The 20,974-nt window shown below is 44.7% G+C and overlaps 1 protein-coding gene across 5 annotated transcripts in view; it reads right to left on the reverse strand.

Annotated features, from left to right (window-relative positions):
- The window catches only part of RUNX1 (runt-related transcription factor 1), a 153,428-nt gene that overhangs the window by 33,338 nt on the left and 99,116 nt on the right, over nucleotides 1–20,974 (reverse strand). For 3 of the 5 annotated variants that reach the window (NM_001396968.1, XM_025146751.3, XM_025146753.3), the window contains 2 exons: nucleotides 16,420–16,524; nucleotides 758–949 (listed from right to left, as the gene is read on the reverse strand). In NM_001396968.1, the coding sequence (NP_001383897.1) occupies nucleotides 758–949; nucleotides 16,420–16,524 (297 nt within the window). The remainder of the gene's footprint in view (nucleotides 1–757; nucleotides 950–16,419; nucleotides 16,525–20,974) is intronic. The other 2 variants (NM_205227.2, XM_015299305.4) reach the window with 1 other exon arrangement.

Here is a 20,974-nt window from a genome sequence, read left to right on the forward strand (position 1 = left end):
AGCATCAGCAGAGAACCTCAACTACGACCATTTCTTTCCGGGCAGAAGAGCACAGGAAAACTACACTGAGAACATCTCTCACTGTAACAAGTACCATGCTACATCCTTCCTCTGGGGGCATCTCACTATGAACCTGCACAGTGATATGCATTTTGCAAATGGTGTTATCAGCCGAGTGTAGTGATCTGATCCTTTGCTTACTACGTTGCAACAGATTTTGGTGGCAGATTCGATCTTAGCAGTGACAGACTCAGATCCAGCAGAGGCAGATAAGGTTTCCAACTGGATTGCTTGGTTTCACTGGCCTATGTGAACCTCCATCTCAGAGGAAACTGGACTCCAGAGTCATCATTTTATAAGTTTTCGATCAAATACAACCCAGTGGATAACCACCAGCCCGAGAAATAAGTTCAAACCAGCCCTCTCACATTCAGGTTTTGTCTCTAAGGTCCTTTGCCTAAAGCTCTCTTTGCGACTGCCTCCCTTGAAAGGCCAAATCAAGGCCTTGACGGCACTTCTGTCTCATTCAAGCACACAATTAACTGATAACTACCCATCAAGTAATGCACCTATAAATATTAAAAAACCCTGTGATAATGTACCTTTGCAAGAAAGCAAAGACTTGCAAGGCCTCCACGCGTCTCGGGACAGCCAAAAAAGAGAGATGGGAGCAAGGCAGGAAGTGCCTCTGAGCCCAGGAGCTCTCAGCAGGGCTGAGCGGGTGCTGGGCGAGCAGGGAAGGATTTTGGGTACTTACCCTGAATCTGACTCTGAGGCTGAGGGTTAAAAGCAGTGGTGTGGTTCAAGGAGGCTCGTGGGTTGGGTGTGGGGGCTGGGTGGTGTGGGCTGACCCTCATGGCCGTACGACGCAACTGCTCCAGTTCACTCAGGCGCTCTGAAAAGGACAAGCTCCCGGGCTTTGTCTGCTCATCTAGTTTCTGACGATGTCCTATTGTGGGAGGGGGGGGAAAAAGATCAGAAAATCTCACTGACACATGAGGTCTGTTGACTTTTCTTTTAAATTTTACTTTTTTAAACCACTCATCCACTGGTGAAGTATCTAACCAGCTAGTGGCTATCTGAAGTTAGTTATACTGAGAACACCTCTCGGCAAGGACAGGATAAATGAACGATGCATTGAAACCATATCATGGGGCAGCCCAAGACATGGTGTGCTCTGAAGAACCAGGCCCACTGAAAACAGCAGCGCCTCCTTACTAGCTCACTCTGGGAGAGGAGGCATTTATAGAAGAAGTAATGTCTGACAGGGTGAATAACAGGAGAAAACTTGTGGTGGTCCCTGTGCTAACCCTGCATCAGAGTAACTCATCTGAAATTCAACCCCAGACTGTCAAAAAGTACTGTGCTCAGTACTGTGGGGCTGTAAAATAACAAACCCAAACAAATCTCATTTTTGGACCCTTTAGCAATTGCTTTCCAGACAGAAATAGGCAAGAAACACCAGAAGCTGGCAGAACTGCAGCTGCAAGGTCATGAAGTCTCCCTTAGTAGCGCTAGGAGTTTCCAAGACATGAGATCCCATCAGACATCCAACTCTAAGAAAGCAGACCCTAATGTGACAGCATAGGATGAAGCACAGTGGCATTGGCCTCAGCCAGGTGGGGGAACAGGGCCTAGGGCATGGCCTAGGGCAGGCCTTGGAATGCTGTCCCCATGGCACTGTGGCCTCACAGGGCTGCCAGGGGAAAGGAAAGGAGTTGGAAAGGCCTTGCTCCAGCATGGCACTGGGGTACATCCAGGTTCATCCAGAAGGGCAGAGACCTGTCTTGCCACAGGCAGGACTGGTATCAAGATAAGCTTTAGCTAGGAGCAATGAGCAGCACGCAAGGTAACGCATTTCTAGCTGCTGCCCCTCAGTGCTCTCTGCTCTGGGAGCCTCAGTGTAATGCTGCCACAAAATGTAATGTTGCTCAGTAGCAACGCGCACAGCATATACAAAGGATGCCTCACCTACTGCAGCACTTGCTTTCTGGTAGGCATGATGAAAACACAAATTTTCTAACCTCATTTGCACCCTCTTAGGAGTTAACCTATCACATTTTTCTTCTTACAGTTCATAGGAAACAACCTCTTAGCAGAAAGACCAAAAGAAGACTTTCTGAAACACAGATTGTCCTATCAAAGATGCTCTTTGAAATGGAGAGCAAGATATTGACTGCAGCAGCACTATGAGAAACCTCAACCCCGTCTGCATTCAGCCAATGGAATAGGATCCCCAACTCCAAAGAGGGCACCTTCTGCTTTGGACCTTCACGTGGATGCCATCAACCCTCTTTTTCCTCCCGTCTCAAATCTGCACTTTGCATTTGTCTCAAGAAATCAGCTGCCTTGTGAATCTTTGCTGCTTATTCCTTCCCTTTCCTTTCTACACGAAAGAACACTGTTGTCCTGATGTGAATATATCTCAAGTGTCTAGCCTAGAGGTCAATGAGCGGACATCTTTAGTTCTACTTGCTCCATTGAAGAAGGTGGTGTTATCCACAGTTTTTGCCAAACGCCATACTTTGCTGCCTCTCTGCTCCTGATTTTCATCATCTTGCAATAAAAAGTTCCCTTTGGCAGCTCTCTGTGCATCTCCACCTCCTTTGCCCCTCCACCTCCTGTGCTCCTTTGGGGAGTCCTCCCTGAGCTCAGGGCATCAGCAGTGAAACGGACTGATACAAAACTCCTCCAAATAATCCACACATTCCCATAATATTTAACATCTAAACATTTATAAACACTCAGCTTCCAATTTCGTGTATCGGTGAACAAACGACAAAAAGCTCTGTATGTCCTTTACTCTACAGAGCACTCTTTCATGCCACCCTAACAGCGTAATCAAGACACAAGGCCATTTTATGCACTAAGGGGAAAATGTACATTCAAAAACAGTTCCCAGTAGCTGCATTTCTAAAATTAAATTTTATAACTTGCATTATGGTTCCAAATCTCAGTGGCTCGGCCTTTCTTCCTGTTGCCAGGCCCTTTGGCACAGCATGAACTGTCTCAGATTCCACACTGTGCTATAAATTATCCCGAGAGGGGAAAAAAAAAAATAAAATATAAAAAGACATATTATATCGCAGCGGTTTCACTGTTAAAGAGACCCATTAGGGCTTCCAAAAAGAAAAAAGGAGGCAGTGCGGGTGGGAGAAAGATGAAAAAAGACTTCTATCTGACATTCTGGTGGGCCAAGAGCAAGCGCTTCGGTTGTCAGCAGCACGGAGCTGGATGCTGCTCCTCACACTGGACTTAAACATGAACACACGGAGTCAGACAAGATGTGTAAAATACCTCATGCATTTGGATTAGTTTAAGCTTCAGCAGCCTGACCCGAGGTCTTGCAGAGCCAAGATGTAGATCCTTCCAAATTCATACCCCCGGTGTAATTTACTCCTCATTTTGAATTCAGTTCAGCCATTTTCTGCTGTTAAGTCAGCAGCTTGACCTCCTCGTAACCTGCTTTCTTCTCTCCTGGCCAGACTACTGCGGCTCCCGCCACGGCCCCAAACCATCCCAAAGCCCAGCAGCCTCATGCACAGGCAAGCAGGTCCTACAGGCTATGTTCAGGCCAACCAGGCAGCAATCAGCCCTCCCCTCTGATGCACTGCATTTGTGTCTGAATTAAATTAACCACAGGTGCAGCATCCTCCTGGGGTTACCACAGGGCACCCCACTCCTGAACATACCTCTGCAAGTCTCTTCATTGCCCATCCACCAACTAAAGCCCCAGATTTTAACTATCTGGGGTACTGACAGAGGGTGCATCAGCTTGAAGCTTTCTGACATGCACGAAGACCCCACTCGTGTCATTGGAGCGGGTCAAAGAATGAACACCTGCAGGCTCTTCCTCAGGGCAGCTCAGCTATTTATTTTGGTCTATATGTGGTAGCTTTGTGGTGGGAACTACCTGCAGATAACATCAGGGAATTGTCATCTCAGACGTATCTACAAAATTGACTTCTGTTTATTTTTTTCCCCGGTCAGAAGAGCTACCCCACCTTTTCTCCTCTGCCAGTTGCTACAGGTAGCAGCACAGAACCTGTTTTTGTGGTAGGAAGGTGAAGAACTGTGTCAGAAAAAATGTAACAAATATAAATAGTTTTCCCAAGCCACTATAAATGCACAGGCAGTGCCTTGCTACGTTGACTTGTGTTTTTGTGTTTATTAATCTAACTTTGAAGTTACCCTCTAAATAACTTGCTTAAAGAGCAGTCAAGTTGTCCTTAGCTCACCTCTGTAAAGCACAGGTCTATTATTATCCCCATTTTACAAGTGGAAAACTGAATCACAGGGAAACAAAGTGGCCTGCCCATGGTCAGACAGCGAACCTGTGGCGTATGTCTGCCTCTCGCAGCTCAGCACTGTCCCCAGACCACTCGTCTGCACAGAGCCATAGAATCATTGAATTGTTAAGGTTGGCAAAGACCTCTAAGATCACCCAGTCCAACCGTCAGCCCAACCCCACCACGCCCACTGCCCACATCCCTCAGTGCCACATCCACACGGCTCTTCAACACCTCCAGGGACGGTGACTCCATCACCTCCCTGGGCAGCCTGTGCCACTGCCTCACCACTCCTTCTGAGAATAAATTCTTAATACCCAACCTGAACCTCCCCTGGTGCAACGTGAGGCCGTTCTCTCTCATCCTATTGCTGTTACCTGGGAGAAGAGGCCGACTCCCATCTCGCCACAGCCTCCTCTCAGGTGGCTGTAGAAATTGACGATGTTTCCCCTGAGCCTCCTCTTCTCCAGACAGAACAACCCCAGCTCCCTCAGCTGCTGTGCACCCCAGTGACAGGACTCCAAAGACCAGGCAGGATGAAGGGGAGAGTTGGTGGCATTTTTGCCTTTCTCCCTTGGGGAAGCAGAGTTTGAGCCTCTGCTTACAATAAACAGAATATCCAGCCTTTTTGGCTAAATTAAAGCACTGGGTGCTTCTTCTCTTTTTTCTTCCTCCTTACCCCTTTCAAATACTGCCTCAGTGAGGTAAGGCAGATTTTTTTTTTACGCAGAATATTAAACAAGGAGTGTAGAGAAAACATTAGTTTTTCTGATACTTCTACAGCAACACAACATGAAAGTGTTTTCCCTCTTTATATGAGGGAAACTCAGTTTTATAGACTTCAGGAGGCAGCGGAGTGCTCAGCTTGGACAGCAGCCACCAGCTCGGAGCACTGGATGTGGAAGCAACCAGAATGATGTGTCTCAGCAGCCCTCATCCCACACACATCCAGGGGAGGTGTGAGGCCCTCTGTGCTCCTGCTCTGCCCGCTGCAGCTACTGAAATCCCAGCAGGTGCCCAGCAGGAGACAGCCACAATGAATTTGAGCAGAGCTCCTTGTCCCCAGAGGGAGCAGAACACCTCTCTCTGCATCTCTTTTCCTCAGGATGGAACAGGAAGCTTTTCACTCTCTGTGCAAACCAATAAGTGGAAATACACAGGAAAACAGTGTCTGTTCAGGCTTTGTCGAAGTGGGGAGATCCAATCAGACCCAATGCTTTGGTTTAATGACATCTCACCACTTTGGAAGTTGATCCAAGCATCTTCACTTTACAGGGCTGTTTGTGTGAACGGCTTTGGTTTGGCTCCAGCTCTAGCGGGGTAGAAAATAAGGCATATTTCATTGTGCCCATCTAATAAATTGGGAAACATTGTATTTTACCATGGAGTTTAAATGTATCCAATTATTCTGTATGCAGTGAAGAAGGAGAAGAAACTAGGAAACTAGAAGAATCCTATTCTAGGATGAAAGCACATGCTTTTTAGTGCAAAAAAATATATAGTCTTGTAAACAAAAATGAGTTATAGTATTTCTACACTATTACAAAGCTGGGTAATGCAAAAGCTTGAAAATCATCTGTTCTGCTTGCAAAATAAATGATATTTTTGCTAAAAATGGAAATAATGCCTAAGTGAATAATATTTTTCTATGTGTCAAGTGTCCCATAAAATAATTCACACTTTTTTCCTCTAAATTTGTATCTGTGCAGAAACAGCAACCAACGTAATACCATTTACAGACACGACCTGATCTTGTACAGAGGTATGCACCTGCTTACAACTTCACTAACTGTTGTGATTTGGCAGCCTATGGGGTTCTAGAAAATGACACTTGAAAATGACATCAGACTGAAGTGTGGTTTCCTCCACAGCCTCCACTACTTGGAAAGGACTTACATCACATTTGGGCATTGCAGAGACTCGTGAAGGAGCACTAAAGCACATGAACCTCTTGTACAGTGTTAAAAATACTGTGTAAAATGCTACTAGTAGAGGAACTGGACAAGCTATAGGATGTTTTCTTTCTCCTCTGTTAAAAATAGTGCTGCAGCAAGGAGAAATAAGGGTGATGGTAGACAGAGCTTTGAGTAGACTCATCAGCAATTATATTTTTTGGCTGTTTTTCTTAAGCACCGTGTAAGGAAAGCCTTATTTCCAGACAGTAGGAACATCACGGCAGACAGGATATTATGCTAAACATTCTTGTGCTGTGTCTGTAATTACCAGCAGAAGCAGTGTTGGTCATCAGACCCAACGTGACCTTAGGCACGAGGTACTGGGAAACGTGAGAATGAGACAGGGCATTATGCACATGCACCATTCCTGGCACAACGAACAGCCTGACATCCAGATGTCCTTCAAAAGCCAAATGCCAAATAATGCCAGCACCGTGTAATGCCAAACACAGACGGACTGACAACAGGAAATCTTTCCAGCTGTGTTTCTTCTATCAGCTCCCTGGCAAACCTTGGGCTTTCCGTGCCTTTATGGAAAATCTGTTTGTTGTTCTGACTAACTGCAGACATGCTAGACATTTCAGGTGTCATCCTTTGCTCTGCATTTAATTTTTCCACTCGATAATCCAATTTGGCTGTGTGTTAAGCAAGTGTCTGCTGATGCCAAGAAGGCAAACAAGGACTCATGTGGCACATTCACTGCTCTCCAGCAGCTCCACCAGTGTAGACCCTTGTCCGTGGGAAATGTGAGGCAGCTGATGGCCTCTCCACTGCGGTTCTTCACCCCACACTCACCACAGAGCAGTAACACACACTAGTAACTTGCAGCTCCTGCTGAGCAGCTGGGGCATTTCTTTCCTATGCCTTTTTAATAGAGTTAAATATTCCCAGCAATACTGTTTTTCTTACTACTTCTTTTTAAAAACAGCACATTAAAAAACAAAAAACAAAAAAGCCAGCAACTCCTAAACAGATGCTATGGATAAAGCAAGCCACAAATTGCCAACAAGAGGGAGTCTTGCCCCCAGCTGAGAGTCAGAATCAAGCCCATCTTGCCTGACCTGTAATAGAAAACGAACTGCAGTTTCCTATTTTCCAGATGAGAGCCCTAATTACATGCTATGAGCCCTTCTCTCTCCATTTCTATCCATATGTAATTCTCCAGCCGCACTGGGAGAGTCCATGTTTTGAGATGAATGATGGTGGGCTGAAGAGTGCACCCTTCCTGATAAAAGGCAAAACCTGGGGATTCTGGTCATCCTCCTTCCAGCCCAGCATGCTGAGTGCACAACTACAGGCCTCTCTGATCCTGACGAACACTTGAAAAGTCTCACGTTCATCCCGAGTTACAACAGCCAGAAAAAGCAATCTTGGAAATTGCTGCAAGACAGGAAAGATGCTTCCTCCCCTCCAGCTCTGCCGGTACAGCCTGTGCTGTACTAACAAACAGCAATGCACAAACACACTTCTGCTCAAATCTTAACACACACTAAAACAGAAACAAAAGCACACCAAAACACCGCAACTATTTTGCTTGACCACGGGTCCACCAAAACTTCCAATGGACATGACATACAGGTGTCCTCTATTTCTGTTGTCAAAGGGCAATTATCCTGTGGGTGGTTCTCTGGAAGAACCTCAGTGAAGTAAAAGTAAGGGAACTGAGAGTTGAGAGTTTTGAGGGAAGAAGTTGTTCATGAAGTTAAATTAGTCTGCAAAATTATACCCTTTGCCTTCTTTTCCCTTTCCCCCATGTTGATGTATACGCTCCAAGAATCCTGACTCCTTGACAAAGCTTTAATGACTCTCAACCTAAGCAGCACGTTGCCAAAATCCTCTTTTGTTTCTTTACAGTTTGCATCTTCCCACATGTACAAACTGCCATAAGAATACCCTCTAGACATGGGCTGAGACATAATAGTTGAAGATAGGGATGAGAGAGGAGGTGCAGAATTAGGAACAACCAGCCAACCAACAAGTACGCCAGCAACCAAGAAAAACACTGGCACAAAACCAGACCTCTGTCCAAGGAAAAAGCTGCAGAAACACAAGTCTCAGACTGCAAGGACTGAGACACCATTTCAGCAGCCCTTTGAAGATGGTTGCACCTCTGCTAAACGAAGGGGATGAGGCTCCTAATTAAATACAGTCTTAGTTGGGACGAAGCTGAAGCCCTGCCCTCTGAGCCGAGGCTGTGCAAAGTGGGGATGCATTTGCTTTCATTGTGTGCCTTTGAGAGGCCAAACACATGGAACAGCGAGCTGCACCAACACAGCAGTATTGAAGGACAGGAACTCTGTTGAACTAAAGACCTTTACTTTCCATAAGGCCAGTGGGTGGTGTCTTCACACAGTAGCTGCGAATACCTGCTTTTGCAAAGAAATGAGGTTGAATCTTTTTATCTGCAGGTTACTAAGTAGTCCCTCCTCTGCACTAACGTGCCACTGTGCCTACACAAGACGGTAGTTCACTGAAAGCTCATAAATTTCATGTGGTTCTGCCGTGTCTTTATTTTAGGTTCTTGAACCATTTTTTGCTTTCCTCATTTTCTTTGCAGCTGCAGAGAGATATAGTAAGCTACTGTATAGCATTTTGAAAGCAGGGCCTCTGAGAAGTTTCCAAACTGCATACAAGCAGGTTATTCTTTGGCTTGTTTTCTTTGGCTTGGTGTTAGCAGTGCAGAATGAGTCAAACAGTATTAACTTTCAAGAGGGAAGTGGTGTGGTCAACCAAAACTGTTTGCGGCTAGATTGCGAAGATAGGTAGAGCAGGTAATGAAGAACAGCCCATAACGCGGGGTGCAGGTAGGAGAGGCAGAGACACTCAGACAAACAGAATCCTTAATAATTAAATCAACACGGTCACCGAAAGTTTTGTGCAGCTTTATATGCTGGGGTTATGACACAGCCTGACTCCTCCTGACTGGTCAGCCCGGAGAAGGCAGCCTGGCGTACTTAGGACTCCAACAATATCACACTGCCAGGGAAGAACAAAGGGCTGAAGCCATTAAAAAAAAAAAAATAGAGAGGGAAATGTATGAACTCTACTACTAGACTTTACTACTGTGGCCGGTTAAATTCTTTCTCATGTCTCCTCCCATTTTCACAGACTGTTCCTTATCTGCTCCACAATTAAAGAAGGCAAGGGCCATGTTTTCATTCTTCTTGCTCCTCAGGGTATGTTTCAGTCATTAACAAGCACGGTGTGCTGTGGTACAACAGACAGCTCTTTCTCCTACAGTTCAGAAAATCAGTGGACACAGACTCACTCAAGCACTGCTCTGCCTCATGCTTTGCACTGACCCATGCAGCACCGAGCTATGGCCAGTCTGACCAAGATTTAGTGAGTGAGGGCCTCAGAGGGGACCAGCAGACAGTCACATCCCCATTGGCCAACCTACTTGCCAGCACACTGCATGTCAGTGCTTTTCTCACGTACACGCTCACACAAATGCATGCGAAATCTATGCAGACCTTTCTCATGTTTCTACAGAAAAAATATTCCCCCCCTCAAAAAAGACTTGCCTATCAATCTCAGCAGTGACAAATTTCTTTGTAGTTAAGTGCACTTGACAGAAGAATGTCAGAACTACTGGCTGCTTTGGAAGCATTTTTGTAAGTTGGAACAGGCTGACTGGAGAAGCTGCGGTGCCCCATCCCTGGAGGCGCTCAAGGCCAGGTTGCTGTGCAGCCTGAGCTGCTGGGGGGCAACCCTGCCCATGGCAGGGGTTGGGTCAGCATGGGCTTTGAGCTCCCTTCCAACCCAGACCTGCGATCCTATGAATATACAGTCGTCTAATTCTTTTGCCACAGTTACAGAGGACTTTCCCAGTAATGTTAGTAGAATTACACCAATGGCAGACATATTTGAAAATTCCATTGTGCAAATACAGGTAAACAAAAATACCACTGTCTTTGTTGCTGTTCAACAATTAGGCAATACAATAATGAGTATTCGGTGCAAAAATTAAATTGCCAAGGATGAAAAATAAGTAAAAGAAATGCAAAAGGAAAGTACAAACCCCTTCTCAATTTTGAATCACACTAATTCAAGAGAGAAAGAAAAAGATCTGTGTGAGATTAACTGACTCTAACAAGGGGCAGAAATAATTCATAGAGGACCAGGCTGCTCCTAGCCTACATCACAACAACTCTTACTTCGTCTTTTCCTACTTAATGTGAGGAAAGAACCTATACTGTCAACACTTCTGTCTATCTTTAAAAAATGCAGTTTATAGCCTAGGCAAGCAAGTATGTATGAGCTACCACACTCCCAGAAAAGCAGTCTGTATAGCAGTGCTTAACACAAGATTTTGTATTGCAAGTACTGTGGCAATTTCATTAAACTAAAATGGCCAACTCCCTGCCCCATATCACCCAACATTAACTCTCCCCACTGTCTTAGCAGTGAGACTGATAAATGCCGTGGAAAATCATCTCAATCCTTCTTTTCCAGGTGGAAAGGAAGCACCTGCACAGTGAAATCTCAAGGGTGCTGGTGCATAAAATAAATGGTTAATAATGAGCAGGACAAAAATGATGTCCCTGCAACTAGGGCATGTTCGGCACCCACTAAGAGACAGTCACATTGCTTGAATTTGGGCTAGAAATGTTTTGTTAGTTCACATAGCTGCTGTAGGCTTGCACATTGCCATTGCACAAGCTGACTATGATGTCTCCAGAGCATGCTTGTAATTTAAGCACCCATCCACCCACTCACCAGGCAGTGTCAATGAGACAATGGGACACAGGGATGCAAATACGCGCAGAGAATCAGCGCTCCTCAGCCATCGGCTCTTCTTGCAGCCCATCCCTTTCTTTTGTCTATGCAAGATTTATTTAGATTGGAACCTCTCGGGGGCAAGTGTCTAAGCCAAGATTTTTAAACAGTGATTTGCAAGTTTGGGTTCCTATCCTCAGAGGGCGGTGCGCCATGGAGCCTGTGGCATGCAGCTAGTGTTAGCTAAGGGAAAGAGTCCCAGCATTTCAGTACTGGGATTCAGGGATTTTGCTATATAGAAAAGAACTTAAAAAATGTCACATTCCCCTCTATTTTAAGCACCGTACATCTCCAGGTGAGTGGAAGGATCTGAAAAGCCATCATCTAAATTTATCTGGTGGGTCTATCTCAGTGAGGTGATGGTTCATTCTCTCATGGTTTCTAAACAACTCTCTGGTACACATTAGTCTTGGTTTTCAGCAGATGGAGGCACTGGCAGCAGCAAACAAGCAAGAAATGAAGGCATTTCATGATATTTCAGGTCACTGAGATGACAAAGGTTTGGAGAACTGCTTGGCTTTTCCTTGCAGGAGGAGGCTGAAGGTGAAGATTCTCCCTCTGAGCAGATCCAGGCCAGGGGCTTCTCTTCAAACTTCACAAGCAAGCCAGGAGCACTCCAGATCAAGGTCTGAGGGTGCCCTCAGCTGTGGCAGACCAAAGCTGTGCATCCCCATGGCTATCTCTGCCAGGAGGCAAAAGCCAGCAACTGTCCCTCGAAAGGCATTTCTTCAGCCAGCAGCCTTTAAATCTCCTTCTCCAACCCTGCTTCGCAATATTATTCCCTGTCTGCTTCACAGTATCCTGCCCTTTGATACAAGGATGCCAAAAAAGTATTCGGGAAAACCACATATCCAGTATGGGATAATCACATTTAATGCACAGCTTAACCTTGGACAGCTCAGGGCCGCTGGGGCAAAATCTGTGCAGCCCTTTCATTTTGCACAGTCTTTGGGCACCCGGTCCATTAGTGAATTTTTCAGAGCTATATAGGTTAAAACAATTCAATGAGAAAAACAGAAAGAAGCAGTCAAAAGAAGAAAAACCTAATTTTTGAGCAGACATACACGGTAGGTCAAATGGCCTAAGGGAAATATTTAATTTAAGAGTCATACTATTTCTACCAAGTTTCCTAACCAAAAGTATTTTCATCAGGAGCACTACTCTTGATCTGGTTACTGCTAATGATTTTCCCCATGGACTTAGCTCATAAAAACATAAATTGCTTTATGAATCATAGAATCATAGAAGTTGGAGAAGAAAATGATGGGTTAGGTCATCTTGCCCTTCTGTCTGACGGTGCAGTATTATTTCTTTTTATTAAAAAAAAAATAGAAAATAAGCATTTCTGTAAAGCTGGAGAATGAAAATACTAAGTTTAAAAGGGATCTTCAAAATACATGATGAAGACAGTGGAGGAAGAGCCAGATTGTTAAGTACCTTGGCTCTCTCTACAAACCCTGACAATTTGATGAGAAGAATCATCTGGATAGGCACAGTCAGAAATTCAGTGGCAAAAAAAAAAAAAAAAAAAGGCAATGCTGTAAGCAATGCACACAAGTAATTATCACAGTTGTAAATACAAATATTATACTTACACATGCAAATAGGCCGGTGGGCAAAGAGCTGCCCATAGGCTGTACATTGTGGCCAAATGTACGGCATGACATGCAAGAATCCACACTCTGAAAACCAGAGACTTGACTTGGTTCAGAGAGGGGTGATGTGCATGTACAAGGATACACACTGTGCTACTGTCGCCTACTGTGACAATTCCACACATAAGAGTGAGCCAGAAAGTCTGTGCTTTGTATGCCTGCCTTCAGAGCCCTTGGTCTGAGCATTTTTCTGCCTGCCAAAAATGCCTTCAAATGCTGCTTTGCATTACTTTTTGAATTTTTTTTTTTATTCTCCCAAACATGCATAGCTTAAGAAGCTGTCCTGTATCATTAAAATTTCAGAACCCTTTTAATTCTGGCACAGAAACTGCTCTTATTCTGTCATTCTCTAAAGACAAAAGAACGTGTTTCTGTTATTTCTGAAGTTAATTGGTCGAAAGGTTTGGGGTTTTTTAAATTAAAAAAAAGAAAAAAAGATTTTTCTATGATCCATTATTTTCACTGAAAATTGTCCTGTTACAAAACTCTAACTTTTATCTCAAAAATGGCATCTTTCCTCCCAGTATTTTTTTACAGGCCATGTAGATGCTCATTAGAATCCAGCCTAACTGCAACCACTACAAACATAAAGTAAATGAAGCAACATTTACTACTACAGTTGGCTTTGGAGGTAAGCATGGTTTCTCCAGAGGTCTGCAAGACAGCAGTAACTAATTTTGTTCCTACTGCTCTTTCCCACATTTCTTTTGAATCAGGATATCTTAGAAAACACAGGTCAGTATTTCTGGAATTCCTGCAGCTCAGATGAGAGACTGAGTCATGGATTTGTATCTTAGAATCATAGAATTACAGAATGGCCTGGGTTGAAAAGGACCACACTGATCATCAAGTTTCAACCCTCCTGCTATATGCAGGGTCGCCAACCACCAGACCAGGCTGCCCAGAGCCACATCCAGCCTGGCCTTGAATGCCTCCAGGGATGGAGCATCCACAACCAACTTGGGCAACCTGTTCCAGTACGTTCACCCTCTTGAGTGAAAAACTTCCTCCTAATATCTAACCCAAACCTCCCCTGTCTCAGTTTAAAACCATTCCCACTTGTAGGCATGGAAGTTCCCAAATACTGATCAGCCATCTAGAAGTGCTTCTCTCCTCATTTTATTTTGATTCTAGTGCATGCAAGAAGGCTGATATCATTTTAAATCCATTCAGTACGTGGCATGCATGTACTGATACGTTCCACCACAGATCTCGTGCAGGTAACAGCCACGCTATCTATTTTGGTACAGGCTACAAATGTACCTTGATCTAATCAGAGCAGTGCTGTGCAGAACAGGATACACCCACTGAGAGAGGGCATAAAAAAAACACGTACAGCCCCAAACATCAGGTCTCTCTCAGAGACATAACAGTTATTTGGAGACAATTAATTCTGAGTTTAATTACTAAAAACTGGTGGACGGGTGACAGCTGGGAAAACTGAGCTGTGGTCAGGGTTGTTCGAAGCATGCGAGGAACAAAGAAGGGAGAAAGGTCTGGGTACCACTTTTTCATTCCTTCATAGCACTCCATCCCTTCAAACCACGTAGTACTTCATCCCTTCAAGTCACATGGAATAAGGACAGCAGAGACCATACTGAGCTTGGAGAAGAGAAGGTTTCAGGTAGACCTCACTGTGTCCTTCCAGTATTTGAAGGGAACTTATACGTAGGAGGGGGACCGAATTTCTACATGGTCTGACAGTGACAGGGCAAGAGGGAATGGCTTTAAACTAAAAGAGGGGAGATTTAGGTGAGATATTAGGAAGAAATTCTTTCCTCAGAGAGCGGTGAGGCGCTGGCACAGCTGCCCAGAGAAGCTGTGGTGGCCCATCCCTGGAGGCACTCAAGGCCAGGTTGGATGGGGCCCTGGGCAGACTGAGCTGGTGGGGGGCAGCCCTGCCCACGGCAGGGGTTGGGGCAGCGTGGGCTTTGAGCTCCCTTCCAACCCAAACCATTCTGTGATTCTATGACTGCAACAGCCACCACAGTTCCGAAGCTGGTGAGAAGTCAGCCTACAGGATCTTGCAGCCCACGTCCACACTGCATCATGATTGACTTAGCAATAAAAGGAGCTGTGCACTCCTGCCAAGGGGAGCTGACCTCTGCTCATGGCACATGTAAAGCCTCCTTGAGTACGGAACTCCTTTGTACCTCTGGCTTGCCTACGACAAAGTGAAATCATTTACAAGGAAGCTTTTACATACATTTGAGTCAGGAAGATATGAGCGTTGCTTCAGTATATATTATATTTCTACTTCCTTTTTAAAATGTAGAATCTTATTAAATATTAACTACTATACCAACTGAAGAATTGATTTAAAACAGTAGGGTATGCCTGCAGGATGATTTTGTGTCTTACTATTATAGCAGACTCGTATTCAAAAAAACAAAGCTTATTTGTTGTATGCAAACTGTGAACACGTCCAGGTAATTGTATTTGCAAACCTGGAGCTCGCATATACAAATATCTATTTTATTTGCACAGCTGTGAACCTGGTGCTTGGTTCACGAGGGATATTTTGCAGGGACAATTCAACCAGTTTTCAGAAAGAAAAAAAACCAACAACCCACAAATAGAAACTCAAGAAGAAGCCTTATCCTGGCAGCATTTAAAAAATACATGGAGGTGAGATTTTTCCATTAAATGCTCAGGCAAATGAAGGCTCCATTAAAAAAATGCATATGAAAGTTAACAGTTTCCTAAGTTATTTAAACTCAAGTTTCAAACCCTTCTTCTCTTGCACCACTCAGTTAAAGTAGCCCCGAGCTGCATGTCTCATTCCCTGGTGGGTGTTTGAATCTTACTGCTTTCTTCTCCCAGGACGACTCCACTTAAGCAATAGCCAGAACTTCTGCCAAGTGTGCAGGAGGAGTGAAAAACTAACCACAAACCTCAACTTACCATCAGGGCATTTTGATAGAAATATGAAAATTCCACATTCTGAGGTTACAGATCGCCTGTGGTAACAGGCAGAGCGTATGCCAGAGAAGCACCTACATCTGCCTACCTGTGCAACCCTCACTTCCCCCCTGGAAACAAAGCAACCTTCCCCCTCTGACCTAACGAAAGCAACCGCCTGTGTGAACGGTGTGGATATTCCCCTGGGATATCAAATCATTCGTCTTCTCCTTAAGCTTCGTTCTTAAAAAAGAAAAATAAATAGGAAACATTGCCCGTCTGTGAGAATGGGTGTCCCACCGGGATGATTGCATCTGCTTGTTGGAAGCATCGCTCTCAGCAATTACTGCTTTCCCAAGCTGTACAGTGGAATGAGGCACACTGAACTCTACAAGGGAGAAACCAGGTGTTGCCTCTCAGACATCTATTTATTTCTGCAGGGTGGCTGAGCTTGAAAACTTAAATCAATGACGTATTGGTTTCCAGTACTTTAAAACCCTCTTAACATCTGAAAGACGAGACTAGCAAGAAATGATGCATAAGGTATACGTTGCCCACCTTTTACCAGCATGCCTTCTGTCAGCTTTTGGGTACGATACAAACCATCCCTAGGCAGATACTTTATAAATGCAAAGTAATTCAGATTCTAGATCAGCTGGACACCCACGAAAAATAAGCCTTCAGGAAGGCATAATTAAAACCACTCATAGGACAGCCTAGGCTAGAGGCACACCCACTGATCCACACGCACTGGGTGCTGTGGCATTGCATGGAATGATGGAATGCCTGAGCTAAGTCATCAACAAGACCTTCTGCAAATGCTCTTTGTAGTTCACTTACTTCTGGGTTCGCGTGGTCCATCCACCGTTATCTTGATGGCTCTGTGGTACGTGGCTACTTGTGGCGGGTTTGTGAAAACTGTGATAGTCAGTGTGAAGCTTTTCCCTGCAAGAGGAGAGAAGGTTACTGAACATACGTATTGAGAACAGGTTGCCCTTTCAAACAGAGTCAGAACACGCCAAATGACACTAACCACTAGCTGCCCGTATCTGCAGGCAGATATGAGGCAGCACAGGCTCACTACTGTCTGTTGCTGGATGCATTCCCTTCGTGGCAACTGCTCAAAGCATTTGGAAAAAAAAAAATATCAATTTATATGTAAATGTTCTACACTTTGTTTGCAAAATAAGGAGGTTACCCTTAACAGTTATAGTTTATCTGATCTACTAGACTACTGGTGCATTATCTGAACTTTTGAAAGGCGGTTACTTCAGAGAGGCTTAGAAACTGTGGTCGACCCTTCCAAAACTGCTACGGGAATTTGATCAACAGTGCTTGTTAAAATTAAAGAGAACTGGGTACTCGGGTCCCCGAGGCGGATTGCAAGATTCCCTGCTTTGTGGTTGAAGCTAGCATTAGATCAATTCCATATTATGAACCAGAATCCTTTAAAAATCATCTGCTACTGCAATGCCAAGAAACAAGGGAATGGAAAAAAAATAAAAAATCCCTACAGCCTGTCCGCAGAGAATTAAAACATTTTATGAAGACACAGCACAGCATTACGCTCAGTTTCTCTATTATTCAATAAGAAAACTGTGAAAGCCTTTTCAAAGCTGTTGTGCGCATGCCACAGCTCTGAGCTCTGAAAAGTGCCCATCTGGATGGCTGCTCGGGGGGCTGGATGGTTTTCTATCCCCCTGTGACCATGAGGCATTCAAATCCCGCTACCTCTGGATTTGTTTTTGGACAACGCCAGCACTACTTCAGGCATTTTTTTAGTAACAAAAGTAATTTTCTTTATCTTTGATAAGACCTTGTGTTTGTATTTATTATGGCTTTGGCGTGGACAGCGATAAAAACATTGGCTGTTGGCAGGTTTAGCAGCCTTATCTCAGCATCATGGAGGTCTCAGATACTTCATTATCAGGTCAGAGACAACAAGGGCCATCATCCCAAGTTAGATTACCAGGAGCTGTTGTAAGAAAATTGAGGTTCTCCTCCTCCGGGCACATACAGCTCTGCCTGTTTCATTTCACTGCCTGGCTCCAGCCCCCCCTGAAGGCTGAGCCTCTTCCCTTGTAACACCTCCCATTTTTATAATTTGCTTGGTTTACCTGTATGAATATAAATGTAAATACAAGTATAAATGCCTGCCTGTAGCAGCAATATCCCCCCCCCCAAGCTCCCTATGCACATTTTCTTGCAATTCAATACTTCTCTTAATGCAGCTCCTACTTTGGTGCTAATGGTCTGCATCAACATCACAGCGGGCACACGTGCACATAACCGTTACTGGAAACTGTCCTCATCACAGCCCAGTGAATTGGAGAGGTATTCTCCCCACTTTACAGATGAGGAACTGTGGGGAGATAAAGTGTCTTGGCCAACATCTAACAGGAAGCCTGTGGCCAGCGATGCTAACCGCTTTGGCTGCTGCAGCTAAATCCGACAATAATCCCGAATCACAGCCCTGAGAAAACAGAAGCTGAAACACAACCCTCCCAGACTGCAGGCCACTATCTACCCACCTCCACATCCTCACTAGAAAGCACTCCCTGAGATCAAAAGAACTGCAACAGCAGCAGAATTTTAGATCCCTGTTTGAAGGCCCTTAGCCCTCATCTCCTGGGTCCTACATCTACCAAGACCAAGGATTACCACACTCCTGGCTATTTCTAGATGCTAAATTACAAGATGAAGCTTTGCTGCTGTTTTTCCACCTGTAGACCAGATTTTTCTATAAGGCATCAGGAATAAAGTTCAGTAAGCTCTTGTCTGAAAACTCTAATCACACTCACAGCATTATACTTAACGAATACAAGAGAGGCTCCTGTAGATCTTTCTTCTAGCAAAAAGAAATACTCCCTGTATTATTATATACAACACCTAGATCACCAAGGCTGTAAAAGACTTTGAAAATATACATTATTCCCTTTACTAATCTGCAGCATTTTCATCTTGGTCCCAGGTTTACTTTTTGACAGCTGCTGATGCAGTTGGTAAGGTGTTGCTGTGGTTTTGCTAGAATATGTAGACAGTTTATTTCTTTCGAAGGCCCTCACGGTCCTTCTAGATAGAAAAAATGCAGAAAAAGAAGATCTTAAGATACTGAACTTCTGGAAAATAAGGCCACATCACCAGTCTACGAGACCAGAACGAAGAAGAAGAGGGGAGTGAAGTTACTTTCAAGTTCGTGTACAGAGCAGACAAGATCTCAGTACCAGTTGAAGGTTGTGATACAAGCTGGCAAAAGCAGGAAGATACTTAGCTTACTTCTTGTTGACAGAAGAGTATTCATTAACCACATACTGGTTAACCACAGGCCTATATAACCATAAACCTATGTGTCACTCATTGCTGCTTACCAATAATTCTGGCTGTGTTTTTCTCTGGTGGTTCTGTTTCATTTACGTTTAGTTTTATTAAGTGGTTTTATCATTTTTATTCATAGCTTCTACGTGATTCATTTAGATGTCTGGTTGACAAAGGTAGGCTTAGATTGAAGGTATTGTTAGTGAAATGTATGTTTTATGGATGTACCTGCTTTGGGATGATAGTACATCTATAAAGTATAAAGGAGCAGGTGCTTCCAAGGCTGTCAGACAGCCTGAGTGAAGGACTAAGCTCTACAGTGACTGCAGAGAGGGGTCTCACAACGCAAGAAGACCTTCTGAAATGCTGGCCTGGCTCAGATGCTTCAAGTAATCACAGTGACAATTTGTTTATGGTCCAGCAGTGACAGCAAGCTAGCAGGTAGCCCTTCACTGACTAATACCAAAATCTGAGATCCTCTGGTCCCATAAAACTACAGAAAATCACGCAGAGCTTAGTTCAGGTCCATGACGTATGCCTCCTATGTTTAAGCCAATCCCTACACCACCATTCTGGGAGTCTTTGCTGATGGTGGAACGCTTGAAAGGCAATGTCCACGCCAGGCTGTACCTTGATGGGTGCAAGAGTCCTTTCAGAGACTGCTGCTCTCCACAACTGCCCCGGCAGCACCTATTATTAGCCACAGAGCACCTGCTGAGCCCAAAGATTAAATTCTCCTGACGTGGAACAGAGATCTGTCATTGAAAACCCGCCCGACAGACATCACACATTCCCTCACATGCGTAAGGAAAGAGCACGAGACTCACTGCTTCCATCGAGTCTGCCCACATAGCTAGGATAGGAAAAATTGCCTGGTAATGTTTATTTTGCAGGAGCATTAAAGTCAGTACTCTTTCAGAAAAAAATAATGGAAACAGTAGCAGTTCTGGCTAAAATACAACACCTACTTTTGAAAGAGAGACTGGAGACTGTCAAAGCGCTGGTTAGAGACTGGACTATCAAGTGTGCCTTCAAGAATCGCTGCTGAATTGACAGCCAAAGTCAGACAGACTAAACCAGTTGTCCCCAGCTTCTTACTTCACAGGACTGCTTACAAGATCCCTCGATGCTGTGCAAAGCTGTAAGAACTTAAGAGCAAGTGCAGAGCGCAGTGCCAGCCAACGCCTGCTCAGCAATACTGCTCCTCGACCGGCAAAAGGCAAAGATCAGCCTCCGGTTCCCAGGCACCTGAAGGTGTTGTGCCCGTGCTGCACTGCAACAAAGCGACCTGAACTTTGTGTTCAGCTGCAACACATCTGTTTGAGTGTGGAAGCAAAGAAAGCCATGAGCTCACACCTGGCAGGGAGAGGGATTTATGTCACTCGTCCCCCAGCACAGTCATGCACTGGACTGACGGGCTCTAGAGGGAGCAATAGGCTTGTAAACTACGGCCCCTGGGAATGTCCAAGAGGAAATGAGGGGGAAAAAATGAATCCTAAGTGACAACATGGTCACATGAAGCTCCTGTGTGCTGCTTTAGTCACCTCTAAGCAGTGTCATGGCCAAATGCAACTGCGGGGGCGGGAGAGGAAGGCACGCTTAAAATCAGTGGCTGCATAGGCAGATGCAAGGGGGAGTGGGAACAGACAGTTTGGGGAAGACAATCCGCCCCTCAAATCTACTCTTTCATTCTAATCCATCCCATACCTACACAAAAAGGTTGATTCCACTGAACAAGGGTCAACCAAATGAGGACAGAATGAAAACAGAGTTAAAGCTTCAGAGGTTTCCTATGTGGAAAGGAGCCAACAGATGCTGTGATCGCTGTTACTGCATTTTGCTTTGGGGATTTTTTTACTGCTGATCATAGATGTGCCATTAAAGCTCTGTTATATATTGTTTTATACATATATAACAAGTGGGTTGGTTTTAAACTGAGACAGGGGAGGTTTAGGTTGGATATTAGGAGGAAGTTTTTCACCCAGAGGGTGGTGACGCACTGGAACAGGTTGCCCAAGGAGGTTGTGGATGCCCCATCCCTGGAGGCATTCAAGGCCAGGCTGGATGTGGCTCTGGGCAG

This window comes from Gallus gallus, chromosome 1, assembly GCF_016699485.2.
Source record: "Gallus gallus isolate bGalGal1 chromosome 1, bGalGal1.mat.broiler.GRCg7b, whole genome shotgun sequence".
Lineage (NCBI taxonomy): Eukaryota > Metazoa > Chordata > Aves > Galliformes > Phasianidae > Gallus > Gallus gallus.